Source organism: Schistocerca serialis, chromosome 3, assembly GCF_023864345.2.
Source record: "Schistocerca serialis cubense isolate TAMUIC-IGC-003099 chromosome 3, iqSchSeri2.2, whole genome shotgun sequence".
Taxonomy (NCBI): Eukaryota; Metazoa; Arthropoda; class Insecta; order Orthoptera; family Acrididae; genus Schistocerca; species Schistocerca serialis.
In genome coordinates, this window is record NC_064640.1 from 991,994,541 (window position 1) to 992,015,211 (window position 20,671).

Here is a 20,671-nt window from a genome sequence, read left to right on the forward strand (position 1 = left end):
CTATTTCGGTACGCTCCACGGCGGCTCAGTGCTTAACGCGAGTGCGTAGTGATTCCGGGTTCGAGTCCCGACCCGACACACGTTTTAACTCGCCGCGGCTAATTCCGTGTAACTCGCTTCGCAGCCAGTATCGTCGGTCTCTTCCCTTTCCTTTCCTTTCTATCCATTTCACCTTTAATTTACATAAAATAAAATAAACCCCTCATAACCTATCGTGGGACACGTATGTCCCAGTTGTAATGAAAAGACGAAGTTTTATTTTGATAATTAACGATGCACGCGTACAGTAGCTGCTAAGTGAATAGGAGAAAGAGGTGCGGCACGGAGTAACGAGGCGTCGTTGTTACAGTGCATGGCGATGCGGAGCGAGGAGCCGGCGCGCCCGCTGGCGTTCAGCATCGCCAAGATCATGGAGCCGGACCCGCGGCGCAGCGCCAGCGGCGGCGACTCGGCCTTCCGCAAGTACGTGCCGCGGCCCGCGCTGCCGCCCCCGCCGCAGGCGCCTCCCCCGCCGCCCCCGCCGCCGCCGCCGCCGGCGCTGGCGCCGCTGCTGTACTACCCGGCCGCCGCCGCCGCCGCAGCCGCCGCCGCCGCCGCCGCCGCCGCCGCCTTCCCCGGCGCGGGGGCGGCCGCCGTGCCGTCGGGGGCGCCGCCGATGCTGGCCGTCGCCTCGACGCCCAGCCCGCCGCCCGCGGAACGCGACGCCGCCCTCGACGCCACCGCCGCCGCCGCCGCCTCCTCCGCCTCCGCGACCGCCGCCTCCGCGACCGCCTCCTTCGGCGGAGGCCGGGCCGGCTCGGGGCCCGGGCGCCGCCCCCAGCAGCAGCAGCAGCAGCAGCAGTCGCAGGCCAACCCCGCCAAGCAGAAGAGCTTCACGTGCCCCGAGTGCGGCAAGGTGTTCAACGCGCACTACAACCTGACGAGGCACATGCCCGTGCACACGGGCGCGCGGCCCTTCGTCTGCAAGACGTGCGGCAAGGGCTTCCGGCAGGCGAGCACCCTGTGCAGGCACAAGATCATCCACACGGCCGAGAAGCCGCACAAGTGTCACACGTGCGGCAAGGCGTTCAACCGCAGCTCCACGCTCAACACGCACACGCGCATCCACGCCGGCTACAAGCCGTTCGTGTGCGAGTTCTGCGGAAAGGGCTTCCACCAGAAGGGCAACTACAAGAACCACAAGCTGACGCACAGCGGCGAGAAGGCGTACAAGTGCAACATCTGCAACAAGGCCTTCCACCAGATCTACAACCTCACGTTCCACATGCACACGCACAACGACAAGAAGCCTTTCACGTGCAAGATCTGCGGGAAGGGCTTCTGCCGCAACTTCGACCTGAAGAAGCACATGCGCAAGCTGCACGAGAGCGCGCCGGCGGCGGCCGTGGCGTTCCCGGTGACGGCGCACCACCACCACCACCACCACCACCACCAGCACGCCTTCCTGGCGCCGTTCCTGCCGCCTGCCGCCTACCTGTCCAAGGTTTTGTGACCCGCCCTCTCGCTGCTGGGCCCCGCGCCGCTGCAGCCCTGAGACGCGGACCGTTGCTAGTCGCGGCACTCGCGGCCGAACGTGTGTCTCAGTTGTGAGGATGTTTGCAGGCATTCCGAAGTGGACTCGAGAGACGTCTTTCTCTTTCTCGCAGCTGACATAATGCCTGACCTTCACATACACGGAAGAAACTATGTCGAATTTGTACTTATCCGAAATTTACGCGAATTTCGTGCGTTCGGGAGACTGTTAAATAGAGTCGTACTTATAAAAGCAAAGTATTATTCGCACGGTGATAATCTCATTTACATCTCTCTGAAATTTGGAGAACTGGCTATTACACTCTGCACTGACAGAATTCCGTCTCGTAAAATTAACTCGAGTTATTCGTTTATCGGTAGATCTTTTTTTGCCCGCAATGCCTGCGTCATTTAAGAATTATGATAAGTTTGAGCCTCGTTGTGACGTGCAATTGTCCTTTTTCGTGGACAAAGAGAGTTACGTACTAGCAGACCATTCAGTTTCGTAGTTTCGTATTTTTCTGGACGCGTTAAATTGTTATATACCTTTCGAGTTCTTAGCTGTGTCGTAGAGAATTAACAGATAGGTAATGTGATAGAGGGCACTAGGTATCTCATAAATAGTGAAATGCCTTAAAACTGGCTGCCGAGAAATGGTCTCTGTTATTTGTTTAGACGTCCAGTGGTGTGGGACAGACGTACCTTACAGTTATTTTATTTGTTCGAACGTATGTGTATGTTGGCTAATGATTGCTTCTTACAAACTTCCGGAAAGAGCAGCGTCACAGGAACTGATATAAAAACGTCTTCGAAATCTGCATTAGTGCTAAAATCGAGTCGTTCTGTACAAACTCTAAGATATGTACCTTACCCTATTGGCTTCCGAACGAATTGCAACGGCCATTTCTCCAAATCTCAATCTAAAGGAGTTTCTCGCCTTCGAGGAAAACACCTGTCTTACATCGAGTCAATGCCTGTGTCTTCTTCTATACTACGAAGAGATATGAATTTCGTCTGCTGGCACCCTGTGTTATTGCAGAAAGGTTCATCCTTTCTATATTGTTGACACGATACATCATATTTTTTGCCCTTTTTAGGACATAAAATTTCTCCCCTCTTAATTATCCAGAAATACTGAACGGACATTAACAGAACTAATTAACGTATATTTACACGAAATATACCGAGTAGACTGCAGTAATATTTGTCGATACTTTCTATTATAGTGAGACAAGCTTTTTCCTACGTAGTATGTTCAACAAAATTCGGATGTCGTTAGGTGACTGTCCCTAGTCAGATTTCCTGCAGGTGTGCTAACGATCTTTAAATGTTGCCACGAGGAAATTAGCATGCGGGAATTGTGCAGTGCGAGTGGTAATTTTAGCTAACAGCCTGCTTACTGTGTAATCCTTATGTGTGTAAAGACGTGTCTCGGTTTTAAACGATACTCGTCATGTATCGCTAAGATGGTTTTTGTGCAATACCAGGTTAAGAAAGGAACTTATATTTTAAGAGGCAAGGAATATGTGTTAAGCGTTCTCTGCGACCAAGTTTGGAAGAACATTTGAAACGGGTCGAGAGATACGATAACGACTGTCTAAAATGAGATTGGTTCCTAAGGGGCCTCCAAAGTGTACTAATGAATATTGAAGACTGTAAGGAAAGCTATACCAAAGAAATGCAGATTACTGCATGCCGCACATGTTTGTTTCAGATTACTTGACTATTCCTCTGAATGTTTTATTACCGGACAATGTATTACATATAATCAAAATTTTACTCATATTTAATGATGTTGATACCTAAACTACTGTGTATATTACAAGCTACCATCGATGAAGTAAATATTCGGAAGGTGTACTGTTTATTCAGTAGTTTTTTACATCATTCGACTCAACTTACCATTTATAAGACAACTGTTCGTCTTCAGTTTCCACTGAGTATACTTAGTTTATTCAAAGCTAATGGGAATAAGTGATTAGCTGACTATGATTGTCTGGAGTCGGGTTATTTATAATAATTTCATTAGCTCTATTCAAGCCAGACAAACAGCAGCATAATTCCATAAGATTCCATGAGACTGTTTCGGGACAGAGACTGCAAAGCTCTGTTTATCTTGCAAATGCATGCAGTATCCATTAGACGTTCCACAAGAAACGCAGAACCATTGTAGGGGCGAAGAGCCTCAGCAGCGGTTCCTTTGCCTTTCAAATAACAGTATATCGAACTAAGTTTTCTCTGCAATATGGCAGTCATAACTGGACCTGTTTTCATATCCGTAAACCTAATTACACTGGACACTTGCGAGAGGGTTAGAACGAACAATAGTGGTAAACTGTAGACTTAAAGAGCTCAGGAATTAAAGTATGTGAGTGAAACTTGTAATTTATTTTTGAGTTTACTTTTCCTGTGCGGAATAGTTGTCACAGAGTTGCTTCAGTTATTTCACAGCACAAACGCCGTGCAGTGTGTTCTGGGCTTGTGTGTACATTTTGAATGTTTTGTGTAATGAATTAATTACTGTACATTGTTTGATTAAAATTACATTTAGAATGAACTCTGCATTTTTCAGTTGCTCCATTTTTTACTGAATAATGTGAAACAAATGTTGCTGTGACACTGTCAACTGCATCACCGATAAGATCAAATTTTAGGATCTCATTGGTCACTCCAAACCACAAACAACATTCAGCTCACTTTCAAGCTCAACACTTGATATTTATAATGAGTAATAGAAATTCAATTTTAAAAATATGCTAGTAAAACACACACTAATTAAAAATGTTTAAAATAACAGGTAACAAATGTTAGATGGTCAATCGCTGATAAACAACTGAATGAACTAACCAACAGGACAATAAAGTCGGAAAGAGGTCAGATGATGCACAAAACTATAGACGCAAGTATGTTTACACATTACTCTCACTGTCAGCTAAAACATAGTGTACATCAGTCTATAAACTGATCCCCATAATTCTACTACTATATAGAAAATAGTAAGTTAAAATCAGGCTTGCAGAAATCTGTACACCACAAGCACTCCACATTGGTAAGTCGCCACGCTGGAAACATATGGATATGTGCCTGCATATTACTGTGTTAAGAGACAGGTTAACATTACAACACTTTCTCTGAATGGCTGAAAGGAAGAATGGTATGGCCAGGTAGTCGACCTCAACTGTCGCAGCTGTTGCTCCATACACCTAACAGCTATCCTAGTTACCCTTCCATCTCCACTTGATCTTACAGCTCAGCAGCGATTTACTTTAAAAACACCCAAGTACTGCGACGTAACATTTTACTGATGTAGTTCAGGGTCCTTGCTATCGAGCTATTCTGTAACGCACTTTTTCCGACATACATGTCTGTTACATCACCAAATGTACCCTATTTTACGAACTATAAGACGCACTTTTTTCTTCGACAAAATTGCCTCCAAAATTCAGGTGCGTCTTATAATCGAAATTAATATAAAAATTTCCAGTGTTTGATTTAACATTCCCGCCAGTCTTCAAAATGTTGATATATTCGAAGCCAGGGGAAGCCTATCTTTATCTGGCAACGTTGGAATCAAGTGATGGAAGCAGTGCACTGATGTGACGAACATGAGTGTTTCACAATCTTGCTAACACTGCCTTCCCCCTGCCCCACCACCACAAACGCAGAACACTGTCTACCCTATGATGGATCAAAAATGGTTCAAATGGCTCTGAGCACTATGGGACTTAACATCTGAGGTCATCAGTCCCCTAGAACTTAGAACTACTTAAACCTAAATAATCTAAGGACATCACACACATCCATGCCCACGGCAGGATTCGAACCTGCGACCGTAGCGGTCGCGCGGTTCCAGACTGAAGCGCCTAGAACCGCTCGGCCACACCGGCCGGCCCTATGATGGATCATTTCAGTCTACGGAGCCAGCGAACTTGAATTGAAAGTGATTTGTGTTGTTGGTAACAGTACAATATTTTAGTTAGTAGGCTAGTTTCGTAATGGAAAAAAGGAAAACGTATTCATATGATGCGGGCTATAGATGGAAAGTAATAGCATATGCAGAAGAACATGGAAACAGAGTAGCTGAGCGGAATTCGGCCCATCAGAAAAAAACCATTCGCGATTGTCGGACTAGTAAAGAAGAACTGAAAGAAATGAGGAAGACTAATTGTGCAAATACAGCACTGAATGAAAAATGACCAAAACTAAAAGATGACTTATAGAAATGGATTCAAAGACACTGTCAAAATGGCACTGGAATTAATAAAAAATTATTCAAATACACGATCGTAAACTAGTCGTACAGTGGAGCTTAACAGACTTTAAGAGTTCATTGGTGCTACAGGTTTATGAAGCGTCATGGATTTAGCATACGAACAAAAACCAAAATATCTCATAAAATACCACAAAAGAATGAAGAGAAAATGTCAACTTTCAATCGCTTTATTATTCAACAACGAAAGAAAATGATTGTGGAACTAAGCTGAATAGCGAATCTGGAAGAAACTCCTCTGACATTTGATGTGCCGAGTAACAAAACTGTTGCCATGAAAGTGCTAAAACCGTAACTATAAAAACAACTGTACATGAAAAAATGCACTACACTGTTGTCCCTTCATGTTGTGCTGACGGTACTAAACGTAATCCATTAACCATTTTCAAGGGCAAAACAACGCCAAATCCGTCTGAAGTATCGCTAGGTGTTGATATTCACGTATATGACAAAGGTTGGATGGACGAGGCCGGTATAAAGTTGCGGAATAACAGAGTGTGGGAGAGAAGGCAAGGAGCTTCTTTGAAGAAGAGTTCTCTTCTTGTGCTGCATCAGTTTCGTAGTCATGTGAAAAACGTTGTGAAAGAGAAACTGAGACAGCGAAATAGAGAGCTTGCTGTTATTCCAGGAGGACTTACTTCACAATTGCAACCTCTTGATGTCTCGATAAATAAACCGTTTAATGCGTATATGAAAGACGAATAGAACAAATGGCTGATGGATGAAACCTAGCATAAATTCACGCCGAAGAGAGCTTTAAAACGACCTACTGCAAAGAAGTGTGTTAGTGGATAAAACAGTCGCGGTCTAGAGCGAAATAAGACGTTATTGTTAAATCTTTCAAGAAGTGCGGCATAAGTAACAACATCAATGGCAGTGAAGTCCATCTGATATATGAAGAAGACAACGATGTCGACGAAGAGAAAGAAGAAGAAGGAGAAAGTTCAGATGATGATTTTTAGAGATTTTAAAAGTCAGTTTGGTTTTCTTTAGTCTGGCTTTGGAGTATAATAGTAAAAATGTTACTTTTTGAAAAAAACTGCTTAAAAATTATGGTTCGTCTTACAGTTCGCAGCCTTTTACAGTCGTAAAATACGGTATGTATCACTCCATCATTGGCACAAGTGCAGACTTATTTCAGATAGTAGTTTACGTGCAGTAAAGCCAGGCTACGCTGCTTGTGACAAGACAACACGAACTCCAAGAGTCAGAATGAACAATTACAACGGGACGAACCTTCTTCGGATCCGCTCGGATCTCCAACATTCATCGACCCAGGATGCCAGGTGTATATAGCTAATGCTACACTAAAAGCATTACCATTCATGTCCGATAATATAGCGAGCGGCCGCAGCTCACCGGCCCAGGCATTAGTAACCCCCTTAAAAGACAACAGTGCTCGCTTGGGAGCGCTGTCTCAAGTAACCATGTGACCCTCCACCGTAGACTAAATCATAGCAGTGAACTGGTGTGTTCGTGTCAGTCCGTTGTATGGAATCAGCGCCGAGATGGGTTAACGTGGAGATGTGAGACAATGACAGAAAGGGCCTGTAGTGTTTGGACGTGCTCATGTCCTCATTGTGCATGACGCTGACCTGTTTGTTGATTTACCAACAGCGGTCGAAACTTAGAACTCAGTATCCCCGCAGTTTGGTAATCTGCAGGATCTAAACTGGATATGACATACCTGAAGAAAACTGTGGGCTCTCTTCCTTACCGAATGGAGCCCATTATCGAGGCTAGAGGCGTTGTTACACGACATTAGCGTCATGCCTCCAGGGAGGACTCATCTTTTGTCCGGTGACCGGCAAAAAGTAGAAATATCAAAGGTTACACAGAATAGACTAGCACCATTCCCTAACGAAACATCAGAATATGGTGTAAGAAATAGGTTTTATTGTTGTATTACATATGCAATTGTTACTCTCTTACCTCTATCTAACTCGTCATTGTTACCTAGTCAGGCGCAGCATTGCAGATGTAGCAGTATCCTAAACATCAAACATATTCTCCACAGCATTCCAGAATCTATGATTCTATAGCCTCTTCTTCCTAGGTCTTCAGTTATCAGGTTGGTTAGCAGCAGTTAGCCACACATTTTTGTCTTCGGCCTTGCGATATACGTGCTGCAGCTGCTATCCTCCATGGTATTCTAGCCTCGGCCTGCCTCTTGTATTTTTACTTCCACTGTCCCTTCAATGATACTTTTAACGACATCATCGTATCTCAACAGATGCCCAAGCCAAGTGTCCTTTTTGTTTCCGATTTCCTTCATGTGACAAGGTTCTCTTCCTCCACCCTGTGGGGCATCTCATCGTTTGATGTCTTGTCTGCCCAGGAAATCTTGAGCATTGTGCGGTAGCACCACATCTCGAAGGCTGTTATTTTATATTTTTTCTGCTTCTTATCCATGTTTCACTTCCATACAGCAGCAGTCTCCAAACAGACAACTTAATGAGGTTTTTCCTGATATGTTTGTCTATACTGTTGTATGGGAAAAAGTTTCTTGTCTTGTTAAAAATAACTTTGCCTGATAGATTAGGCATGCAATATCCTCCCCTGACCTTCCGTCTGATGTAATTTTACGAGATTCAACAAAGGATTCGACCGTCTCCAGTCACTGAGCGTTAAGTGTAGCGGTGTTTTGTCTGCTCACTACTAAGAATTTTGATTTACTTTTATTAATTTTCATATTATAGGAAGAGTTGAGGGTGGTTTCAGTCTGGGCCAGCATCCCTTCTAATTATTCCGCAATGGCAACTAACACTCTAATATCATCAGCAAATCTCATTAAGTTCGTTTTCTTGTCATGAATTTTAATTCCTCCTGTAGCTCCTAGTTCATCCCGAGCACCTTCTATTGCCCCCTGAACGTATCCACTGAACAAGACAGCAGAGAGGAGCAGCCTTGACGTACACCTAGCTTAGTAGTAGTTTTTACGTGGTGACCTCCACACCTTTTTACAGTAACCTCTTCACTATACAGTCTCTGCTTTATTCTTATGACGTTATAGTTTATGTCGATCTCTCTCAGCATCTTAAAAGGATGTCGCCATTGTACCTTGTCAAATGCAAAGTCGATGAAGGCAATATGTGTATCTTGACCCTTCTCAGTCTTTTCTGTAGAATTAATGCACTTAAGCGCCAAAGAAACTGGTATAGGCATGCGTATTCAAATACACGGAAATTTAAATAGGCAGAATATGACGCTGCGGTCGGCAACGCCTCTATAAGACAACAAGTGTCTGGCACAGTTGTTAGATCGGTTACTGTTGCTACAACGGCAGGTTATCAAGATTTAAGTGAGTTTGAACGTGGTGTTACGGTCGGCGCACTAGCGATGGGACTCGGCATCTCCGAGGCAGCGATGAAGTGGGGATTTTCCCGTACGACCATTCCACGACTGTACCGTGAACATCAGGAATCAGGTAAAACACCAAATCTTCGAGATCGCTGCGGCCCGAGAAAGGTCCTGCAAGACAGGGACCAACGCCGACTGAAGAGAATCGTTCAATGCGGCAGTAGCGCAACCCTTCCGCAAATTGCTGCAGATTTCAATGCTGGACCACCAACAAGTTCAGCTTGCGAACCATTCAACGAAACCTCATCGATATGGCCTTTCATCCCACTCGTTTACTCTTGGTAGCTGCACGGCACAAAGCTTTACGACTCGCCTGCGCCCGACAACAGTGACATGGGACTGTTGATGACTGGATACATGTTGCCTGGTCGGACGAGTCTCGTTTCAAATTGTATCGAGCCTATGGAGGTGTACTGATATGCAGACAATTTCATGAATCCATAGACCCTGCATGCAAGCAGGGGTTGTTCAAGTTGGAGGAGTCTCTGTAGTGGTGTGGGGCGTGTGCAGTTGGGGTGATATGGAACCCCTGATACCTCTAGATGCGGCTCTGACAGGTGACACGTACGTAAGCATCCTGTCTGATCACCTGCATCCATCCATGTCCATTGTGTATTCCGACGGACTCTGGTAATTCCAGCAGGACAATGCAACACCCCACACGTCCATAATTGCTACAGAGTGGCTCCAGTAACCCTCTTCTGAATATAGACAGTTTCAGTGCTCACCAAGCTCTCCAGACATGAACATTATTGAGCATATCTGGAATGCCTTGGAATGTGCTTTTCAGAAGAGATCTTCACCCATTCGTACTCTTACGGATTTATGGACAGCCCTGCGGGATTCATGACATTAGTTTTGTCCATGCCGCGTCGTGTTGCGTCACTCCTGCGTGCTCGCGGGGGCCCTACACGATATTAGGCCGGTGTATCAGTTTCTTTGGCTCTTCAGTCTAGTAATCCGAGTATTGCTTCTCGTGTGGCTACACTTCTAACGGAAAATAGGTCATAGCATCTATCCTGCTTTCTATCCGCCTTAGGGTGATATAGGTCAACGTCTTCGAGGAGTTTGTTATCAAACTGAGGGTCCTGTATTGTTCAGATCTGTTTGCAAGTGCTTTCTTTGGTATTGGCACTGTGATACATTTTTAAAGTCTGTTGGAAGCTCCACGGTGTCATGGATAACTTTTATGAGATGCAAGAAATCCTCTCCAGTAGCCTTGATGAGTTTTGCTGGTGTATCATCAACTCCAGTGGCTTTCACTGGCTTTAGTTGCTTGGCTGCAAGATCGAACTCATCAGGGAAGATATAGTCAGCCTCATATTCGGATCGATTTCCTCGGCATTCTCTAGTTCCAGATCATTATTATTTCAAGTTTCTCAAGAAATTGTTTCCACCTTTCTACAATGTCTTTCTGCTCACATAATACTATTCTATTTTCATTTTTGGCCAACGCGTTTTATTTCTCTGTTTTCAAAAACCTCTTTAATTTATTTATAGGCGTATTCCACCCTTCCTTCTTTCATCATCTCATTCACCTCTTTGCATTGGTCCTCTAAGAATTTTGTTTAGCCTTTTTTGACTCTCGGTTGAGTTATTCCTCAGGGCTTTGTACAGGCTTTGTTCTTCGTCAGTATTGTCTTGTTTCAGTTTACGCAGGATTTGTGTGGCGTGGACTGGGCGGTTTTTTAAGTTAGAGGTCTCGGGAAAACACAAAAAGGGCTTCAGCCTCAAAGGGTACAGACCGAACACAGGAATAACGTAGATACATCGGTATAACAGTTGTAAATTGTCGTAGCTCTGTCGGCAAAGTACCAGGGCTGCAAGCGCTAATAGAAAGCACTGATGCTCAAATCGTTATAGGCACTGAAAGCTGGCTAAAGCCAGAGATAAGTTCAGCCGAAATTTTTGCGATGAAACTAACGGTTTCCCGAAAGGATAGGTTAAACACAGTTTTGAAAGTAGTTTACCTTGTCACGAAATTGAAGTAGATAGTTTCTGTGAGTTACTATGGGCAGAGGTCATTCTTGGCAACCGGAATAAAATAACAATTGGATCCTCTTACCGACCTCCCAATTCAGATGATACAATTGCTGAAAGGTTCAAAGAAACATTGAGTTTAATCTCAAACACGTACCCGATCCATTATAGTTGTTGGTAACCTTAATTTACGCTCGATATGTTGGCGAAAATACATGTTTAAATCCGGACGTACGTATAGAACATCATCCGAAATTGTGCCAAATGCATTCTCTGAAAATTATTTCGAGCAGTTAGTTTATGAGCCCACGCGAATAGTAAATGGTTGTGAAAAAACACTTGACCTCTAAGCAAGAAATAATCCTGTGCTAATAACCAGCATCAAAACGGATACAGGGATTAGTGATCAAAGTTTGCCGTAGCGAGATTGAATACTTCAACCCCCAAATCCTTCAAAAATAAACGAAAAATATGCCTATTCAAAAAAGCAGATAAAAATTCACTTGACGCCTTCCTGAGAGACAATCTTCACTCCTTCCAAATTAACGACGTAAGTGTAGACTAGATGTGGCTTGAATTCAAAGAAATAGTATCGGCAGCAATTGAGAGATTTATGCCAAATAAATTAACAAACGACGGAGCTGATCCTCCATGGTACACAAAACGGGCCAGTATACAGTTGCAGAAACAACAAAAAAAACCTGCCAAATTTAAAAGGACGAAAAATCTCCAAGATTAGCAATATTTTACACAAGTTCGAAATTTAGCTCGGACTTCAATGCGAGATGCTTATAATAGTTCCCACAACGAAACTTTCTCTCGAAACCTGGCAGCAAATCCAAGGAGCAAGTATGTGAATCATGCTAGCAGCAAGACACAATCAATGCCTTCTCTGCGCGATAGCAATGGAATTTGAATCAAGAACAGATACCAACATGAGTAACGTAGAAGTAGATATTTCGGAGTAATGAAGCAACATAAATCACTTAACAAAAGCAAGTCTTCCCGTCCGGACTGTATACCTGTTAGTTCCTTTCAGAGTATGGTGATACCGTAACTCCATACTTAACAATCATATACAACCGTTCGCTCGACGAAAGATTCGTACCCAAAGACTGTAAAGTTGCACGGGTCACACCAATATTCAGGAAGGGCAGTAGGAGTAATCCACTAAATTACAGACCCGTATCATTAACGTCGATATTCAGCAGGATTTTGGACTTATTTTCGAACATTATGAATTATCTGGAAGAGAACGGTTTATTGACACCGAGTCAACATGGATTTTAGAAAACTTCGTTCTGTGAAACACAACTAGCCCTTTAGCCCTTTACTCACAAGAAGTGTTGAGTGCTATTGAGAAGGGATTTCACATTGATTTAGTATTTCTAGATTTCCAGAAGGCTTTTGACACTGTACCACACAAGCGGATTGTAGTGAAATTGAGCGCTTATGAAATATCGTTTCAGTTATGTGACTGGATTGGTAATTTCTTGTCAGAGAGGTCACAGTTCGTAGTAACTGACGGAAAGTCATCGAGTAAAACAAAAGTGATTTCTGGCGTTCCTTATCTATATAAACGATTTAGGAGACAATCTGAGCAGTCGTCTTAGGTTGTTTGCAGATGATTCTGTCGTTTATCGACTGGTAAATTCATCAGAAGATCAAAACAAATTGCAAAACGTTTAGAAAAGATATGTGTTTGGTGCAAAAAATTGGAAATTGACCCTAAATAACTTAAAGTGTGAGGTCATCCACATGAGTTTTAAAAGAAACCGTTTAACTTCGGTTACACGATAAATCATTCAAATATAAAAGCCGTAAATTCAATTAAATTCCTAGGAATTGCAATTACGAACAACTTAAATTGTAAGGAACACAAAGAAAATGTTTTGGGGAGGCAAACAAAGACTTAGTTTCATTGGCAGGACACATAGAAAATGTAACAGACCTACTAAGGAGACGGCTGACACTACGCTTGTCCGTCCTCTTTTAGAATACTGCTGCGTGGTGTGGGACACTTACCAGACAGGATTGACGGAGTACGTGGAGAAAGTTCAAAGAAAGGCAGCACGTTTTGTATTATCACGAAATAGGGGAGAGTGTGTCACTGAAATGATACAAGATTTGGGGTGGCCATAATTAAAACATAGGCGTTTTTCGCTGCGACAGGATCTTCTCACGAAATTTCAATCACCAGCCTTCTCCTCCGAATGCGAAAATGTTTTGTTGACGCCGACCTACACAGGGAGAAACGATCATCATAATAAAATAAAGAAAATCAGATCTCGCACGGAAAGATATAGGTGTTCTTTTTTTCCGCACGCTGTACGGAACTGGATTAATAGAGAATTATTGTGAAGGTTGTTCGATGAACTCTCTGCCAGGAACTCGAATGTGATTTGCAGAGTATCCATATGGATGTAGATGTAGATACGCGCTGAATCTATTTTTGTTAGTCTGATTTCCGCAATCTATTCTTTTTTATGCTTTGCCTTCTGCCTCCCAGCTACTTCGTTTACTACTCGAAGGATGTTGGTTTACAAGGACTCCATCTCTCTTCAACTTTTATGGTGTTGATCATAACTACAGCCATGTTCTTTTATTCCTTGCATGTCGACCTAACCTCATCAATCCTTAATCTAGTCAGATCCCATTTCTCAGAAGTTCTTTTCTTATGTTTTTTGATTCTCGTCTTATCAAAAGGGGATTTCCATGCACGCCTTCTCCGTGGATGGTCCTTAGACCACCTGTTACGTGTTACTAGTTGATTTTCTGTGCAGAATTCAGCTAATCCTCATTTCTTTCTCTAAGCCCCATAGGTTCACTATAGTGCCTTCTCCCACTGATGCATTCCTGCCTCCCAAACGAAAAGGTTATATAGTCCTTTGACCATGTTTACAGCACGTTTTTGTGACTGTACACTCTTTCCAGTACTTCTTCATGATAGGTTGATGTCGGCTTGTACACTTGGATAATCGCCGTCTTGTTCGGTTTTGTGTCTAATTGTACAAGTAGTATTCTTCCGCCTATCCGTTGGTGACCATCTACTCTGCGTCGGAGCTCCTCGCAAAGGAACACTCCCACCCCTCTTTCTCGCGGTCGCTCTTCTATGTAGCTCGTCTGTCGTCTCCACCATCTGGCCATTTCATCTCGCTCACTCCCAGTATTTTAGTTCTCATTCTCGTCATTTCCAGCTTGAGGCCCTTTGTCTCGCCACAACTCAGAAGTGTTCGGGCATTCCATGACACGATGCGTTTTCTTGTATCTTCACAAGTTTTATTTTACTAGAAGTCAAGGCGTCTGCATTCGCCTCGCGGAGATTCGAATGGGGGACTATTTCTGAATCTTTTACAAAAGTACGTTTCGTACTTATTTCTCAAGTGAAACGAAACTGTTGTTTCTTGTGATATCCTGCGGATCTTTAACGTAGTGCCTTCTCCTTGCTTTCCACTTACTACACCGTTGATGCGTGAAGAATTCTTCCGTCTTTAGGAGCGATTTCTCCTGCCAAGGCCTAGATGGTGCTCTAGATCTCTGGCGCCTCATCCGCTCACCAAAGTGGCCGTTGGCACTTGGTAGGGTGGGCTTCTTTATTCCGGGAACCATTCGGTCCCTGCGCTCATTAGCCGTTTGTCACAAACGTTGCCCCCTCAACCATGGGGAGGTGAGCATTAGAATTTTCCTTTCATCGAGCATAGCACCAAGACGCATTTCCTAGTCTCTCTAGTACTTTAGAGGGGACTATAAAGTCATGTACAAAAAAACGTAATAATTTAATAACTCATAAATGTGAATTAAAAAATAAAAGCGTTGTTAGCGGTATGAGTGCAGATATTTTTATTGCTGACTGAGGACAGTGTTCTGAACAACTTTATATCAGTATTTTCCTCAAATGCAGGCAAATGATTGTAGCTATTACTAGTAGTGTGTTTCTAGGTTGGATATTACCACCAAGTATGCGTGGCACAAGCAAGGCCTTAATTTTTGTTATCAGGTGGTAAACTATGTGATGTGTTTGGGGGGGGGGGGGGGGTAATGTTAGACGCAGAGCAAACACAACTTACACACTAAAGTATGTACACATTAAGGTACCAATGATCACAATACCTGTACCTAAACTCCTAACAGCCCACTACCACAACATTTACATCTGTAAGTTAGTAATGTTTAGATTCACGAAACAAAATGAGGCACGGCGGAAATGAGGGCCCTGCGAGGTTCCTCGCATACATTGAGGCGCGTGGCACGAAACAAGGTACATCGGGAACCGGCATTGCCCTGTGAGTGTCTCTCCATGGATGGCACACAATACTACAGTACGAGGTTTGCTGGTCTCACATGGCAATACACGATGCACAATGATTCCCCATATTGTGGACCAGGCTGTACGACATAGCTGTTGGTAATGCCTTCCATTTGTAGATAAACACCGTCTAGAGATCACCAAAGCGTAGTGGTGGCAGGAGGGCGGCCCATGCTCGTTCAGGACTCAGTTTAATTTCGGGAGCAGGCAGGAATTCCAGATGCAGGATGTCCTCTTGTTGCAGACGGTAGACCACCAGGGCAGCCATTGGCAATCTGATAGTATCATCCAAAATAAAGAACACGGATCCATCTGCGCCACGAGAAAGATACAAGTACGGCTATAGCGTTTAATCTCAATAGAAGGCAGCCGTCACAGTACAAAAAAAAATGGCTCTGAGCACTATGGGACTCAACTGCTGTGGTCATCAGTCCCCTAGAACTTAGAACTACTTAAACCTAACTAACCTAAGGACATCACACACACCCATGCCCGAGGCAGGATTCGAACCTGCGACCGTAGCAGCAGCGCGGCTCCGGACTGGAGCGCCTAGAACCGCACGGCCACCGCGGCCGGCCGTCACAGTACCAATGGGAACCTGATGAAATGGCGGAAGCAGTCTTAACATAATGCTGCGTCACCAGGTAGGTCCCCTGAAACAATACTGACACAGCTGTAACGGCTTCCAGGACGAGTGACGTGTGTCCAAGACACTGGTGCGAGGATTCTGTCCGAGGCAGATTCCGTACTGGTTTAATGTCTCCGGGTACTTCCGACGAGATTACAATCATGCCAGTTGGTTGCAGGATTTTGGCGACCTTGCACGTACTGCCACTGAATGCTTCCTCCTTCCTGGAAATGCTTCGCAGTTGTGAGGTGATGCAACGGACAACTTTCAAAATTCACATCTTCAACTTACGGTTATCTATCGATAATCGAACCTGGCGCAGTGTCATACATGTGTATTCGTCACGTCATGTTGCTTCCCAACCATGTAAGTCCTGTGTACGAAACGCATAAAACACCCACTCACAATTCCTGTTCTCAATACTTTTGCCCTAAGCAAGTGCCCTTTGACCTCGGTTTCAGAATTGAGCAAAAAAATAACCTGTAAGGGATAATTCGCGTAAGTACATCTCATCGAGAGAAACTACAAAGTCTAATGACATTTCATTCTCAACTGATAGTTTATTTGACAGGTTACGTGTCTGCCACTGCGCATTGTGATTGGCGTAAGGTACGGACAAGCTGCTGCTGTAGCTATTCGGGGAGCAACTCAGCACCAAATCTCTTCAGCGGAATGTAAGCCAATATGTAAAACAAGTTAATACCACATAGCAATCGTAGTATTTTATTAAAAAGGAAGACAGAACTGCTACCGCTTTTATTACAAAGGAAAAGAGATCTGCTATCGCTATAGTACTGCTTAATGGAGAAAGTAATATGACTGTGTGACCGTGTCGATAATTTGATTTTGTTGGATTCATCTCACTAACTGTTAGACTCCGTGTTCAGGTAATTCCTCCGGGCGCACCATAAACAAGTAAAAAAGTTTTCTACGTCTTTCACAGAATGCAAAATGGTTGTTTGTGGATTTACTCTTTTGTCTGCCATTTCTGCTCGGAAACAGATTTTACACCATTCTTCACAAACATAAGACTAGAGAAGCCTCACCTTTGAGTAGTGTTGTAGTTGGCAGTGAAGCGAATAGAAGGAACATCAGCTTTTCTGAGAAGGCTAAGCTCGAAACATATCAAATAATCTATCCTTACTAGGCTAGACTCGGTGAGACCTACCTTGGAAATAGAAACGCACGTAATTACAACTGTTTACAAATTTTAACTACTGACCATGTTTTGTGAACAGACTACTGAGAGAAAATCTGCACAATTTTGCAGCTATACGACATTCACGATCCTCGCCATAAGGTTATCATGGTAGAACACTTCGAAGGTAGAACACCTAGCGGAAGGTTTCAGTTGTAATTCGTAACGCCTTGGCATGCACTGAAGCCATGTATTTCTTGTCGTACCCCCTTTGTTACGACGGTTCAATCCTGCGTCCGGTCATCGTGATTTAGGTTTTCCGTGATTTCCCTAAATCGCTCCAGGAAAATGCCGGGTTGGTTCCTTTGAAAGTGCACGGCCGACTTCCTTCCCCGTCCTTCCCTAATCCGGTGAGACCGATGACGTCGCTGTTTGGTCTCTTCACCCAAACAATCCAATCCAATCCCCCTTTGTTCTTGAAGATCCTGTAACTTGAGACTAAGTGTACCACTACTACTAACAGGAATGAAGACTGCAGGAGGAGGAAGCTGCCTCATGATGCCTTTCACCGACAGACTACGGTACTGAGACATTATCTATTTAACTAAACCGCCGAAAAAAGATTTAATAGATAATGAGGTGATAAGTAGTTTATAACTACAGGAGTATCTGATAAAAAATTCAGAGCAAATGAAACACACGGGTCGCAGTAAACGATGCCCAAAAGTCGCGTCAGTACACAGTTCTCACTTGCAAACGGCAATACAGTGCCGAATGGCATCCTGCCATAGATTGTCCCAAGCATTTTGAACCTTTTGTTGTAATTCAGCGATGGATCTTTCAGGACCTAGAGAACGAGAAATTTCCCGGTTATTCATGTCACATATGTGTTCAATTGGCGAGGCATCTGATGATCTTGCTGACCAGGGCAATTGCTGTACACCACGAAGAGCACATTGCTTCTCAGCAAGCCGTATGTGAACGTGCATGACCCTGCTGAAGCACATCAGCTTCCTGTCGAAGAAATGGTTGTAGCATTGGTTATTTTACCCTGCAGAAACTCAAAATGTTACCGCGAGTTGTAACTGATGTCCCCCTCACACCATCAAACCTGTAATGGAATCTATGTGTCGTGGGCGAATGCACTTTGGAGTTGGCAGCTCAGCAAGTCTACACCATACACGTGTACATTCATCATTCGCAAGCAGACAGAACCTGCTCTCATCACTGAAGTCAACAATGCGTCATTCACTCTCCAGTCTTCTCTTTCGTGCCGGGTTGGGGATTTTCTCTGCCTGGGGGCTGGATGTTTGTGTTGTCCTCATTATTTCATCATCATCATCATCATCATTTGTGACAGTGGCTAGATTGGACTGTGTAATATACTGAGAAGTGAAAAAATTTGGACTTTGTACGGGCGCTGATGACGGCGCAGTTGAGCGTCCCACAAACCAAACATCATCATCATCATCATCATCTCTCTCATGACACGAGGGCAGCTATGCTTTACGTTGTTGTGATGGCAGTGGTACCTGGACAGAGGCACACTTGATAGTAGTCCTTCTGCAAGCACTCGGCTCTTTGTCGTCCCTGTTGATACAATAGGTGTAACATGTGCACGGTTTTCGTCCCGGTATGACGTTCGGGCAGCCTCGGACGCTCGCACAATACGTCGATCTATACTGCGCGTCCACAGCCTGGTCTACAGGTGTGACAATGTTTCACAGACCACTGTTAAAAGTGCGACAAACCACCCATACATTGTGCTCTCAGATAAGGTACTCCGTAGACACGCCGATCCAGCTCCACGCAAGTGAGCGTGTTCATATGGCTGAAGCTATTCAGCAGGTGTACGTACATGTTGGCGTGACGTGGCAGCACCGTTGCATGAATTTTGCAAACTGAGCACATATACTGAATTCAGAGTCAAAGCAGAGAGAGCCCAGACATTCCTCCTAAAAGCTTTCTATCGCCGATGACCGTGAAAACTGAATCACTAACACTACAACGCCAAATTATGTACATATTATACACTGGTGACACTGAAAACAGTCCTTGAGGGTGAAGCAATTTTACAGGCAGTGTATCCTCAAATGGTTCAAATGGCTCTGAGCACTATGGGACTCAACTTCTGAGGTCATCAGTCCCCTAGAACTTAGAACTACTTAAACCTAACTAACCTAAGGACATCACACACATCCATGCCCGAGGCAGGGTTCGAACCTGCGACCGTAGCGGTCTCGCGGTTCCAAACTGTAGCGCCTAGAACCGCTCGGCCACCAGCGGCCGGCAGTGTATCCTCACGATGTTGTGTTGGAATCTACCAACAGAGGCTGTAATGCCACAGGTCGGAATGTGCACGTATCCGAACGCCCTCCCTAGCCATCAGACAAAGAAAGATAATAGTAACATTCAAATTTCATGCGGTGTGATTATAGGTTAAAAACCCGTTGACAAATGAACAGCCATCCGGTGTACCCACTGTTTGGTAGAAACTTTTCTTCGAGGGCTTTTCATTTTCAATTGCGGTTTAGACTCGTTAAAAAAATTCCAAGAGAAAAGATACTTTTTTACGACTACATGTGAAGTTCTGAGGAACCGAACTCTGGAAACTGATTTTTGGCTGAGGTCATTTTGAGTGAAGTTGTTAATTTACTCAAAATGGCAGCAACACATCACGTTTTAGATGGTTTCTTTTTCTTCCTCATGTAGGCATAACACCACAGCGAGGGTCACTTTTGCAACTTTAGGTACTTAGGCAGGATGTGAAAGTTCCGTCGCTTTGGTCCCTCTTGGTTCAAACAGCGAGCGCGAGCATCCCCCAGTATGGGCACAGACTGAGGCGGCAGCTATGCGGTAAGATACCACCGTGACCCCTGTATCACCTGAATCGGCATCTTTCAGTATCCTCTCTCTGGTTTAAGCGAATGTCCCGCAACATATTTCATCTAACATAATACCCACCGATAGCTCAAGTAAATTTACTTCCAGCTACGTAATAGCAGTGCACTTGAGGAAAGTTTTCTATTCAAGTATTCATCTTTAGCAATGCTTATCGTCAGTGAAGGCTGCTCTCCGCTGAATGTTATGATCATATAATCTCCGAATACATCGATTTTTCATGTTAAACTTGGTGTACGTGTCTCGTACTGAGACAGCTATGAGTGAGATGCGTAGGATATCTGCTGCCACTCGATTAGCAGCCATTCCAAAGTCGACTTCTGCCATGTCCATCTCATTCTCGCAGTTCAAAAGGAAGTTTAGGGATACATATTGGTGCTCTTCACATAGCTGGAGGAAACGAATGATACACTCTTTTTCGAATTTCGTGGTTGCTGGATTCTGTTCCTTCGAATCTTACTTATCGAAGCAAAATATAGTTCACATCGTGATAATGTCATTTACGTCTCTCCGAAATTTGTAGCTCTGGCTATTACACTTCGTAGCCACAGAATTCTGCCGAGTAGAAGTAACTTC

The 20,671-nt window shown here is 44.1% G+C and overlaps 1 protein-coding gene across 1 annotated transcript; it reads left to right on the forward strand.

The window, feature by feature from the left end:
* The first annotated feature begins 358 nt into the window (after window positions 1-358).
* On the forward strand, window positions 359-4,069 carry LOC126471355 (fez family zinc finger protein 1-like). Its single transcript, XM_050099477.1, has 2 exons — window positions 359-478; window positions 836-4,069. The coding sequence occupies exons 1-2, from the start codon at window positions 359-361 to the stop codon at window positions 1,490-1,492; spliced, it is 777 nt and encodes a 258-aa protein (XP_049955434.1). The 3' UTR covers window positions 1,493-4,069.
* The last annotated feature ends 16,602 nt before the right edge of the window (window positions 4,070-20,671 follow it).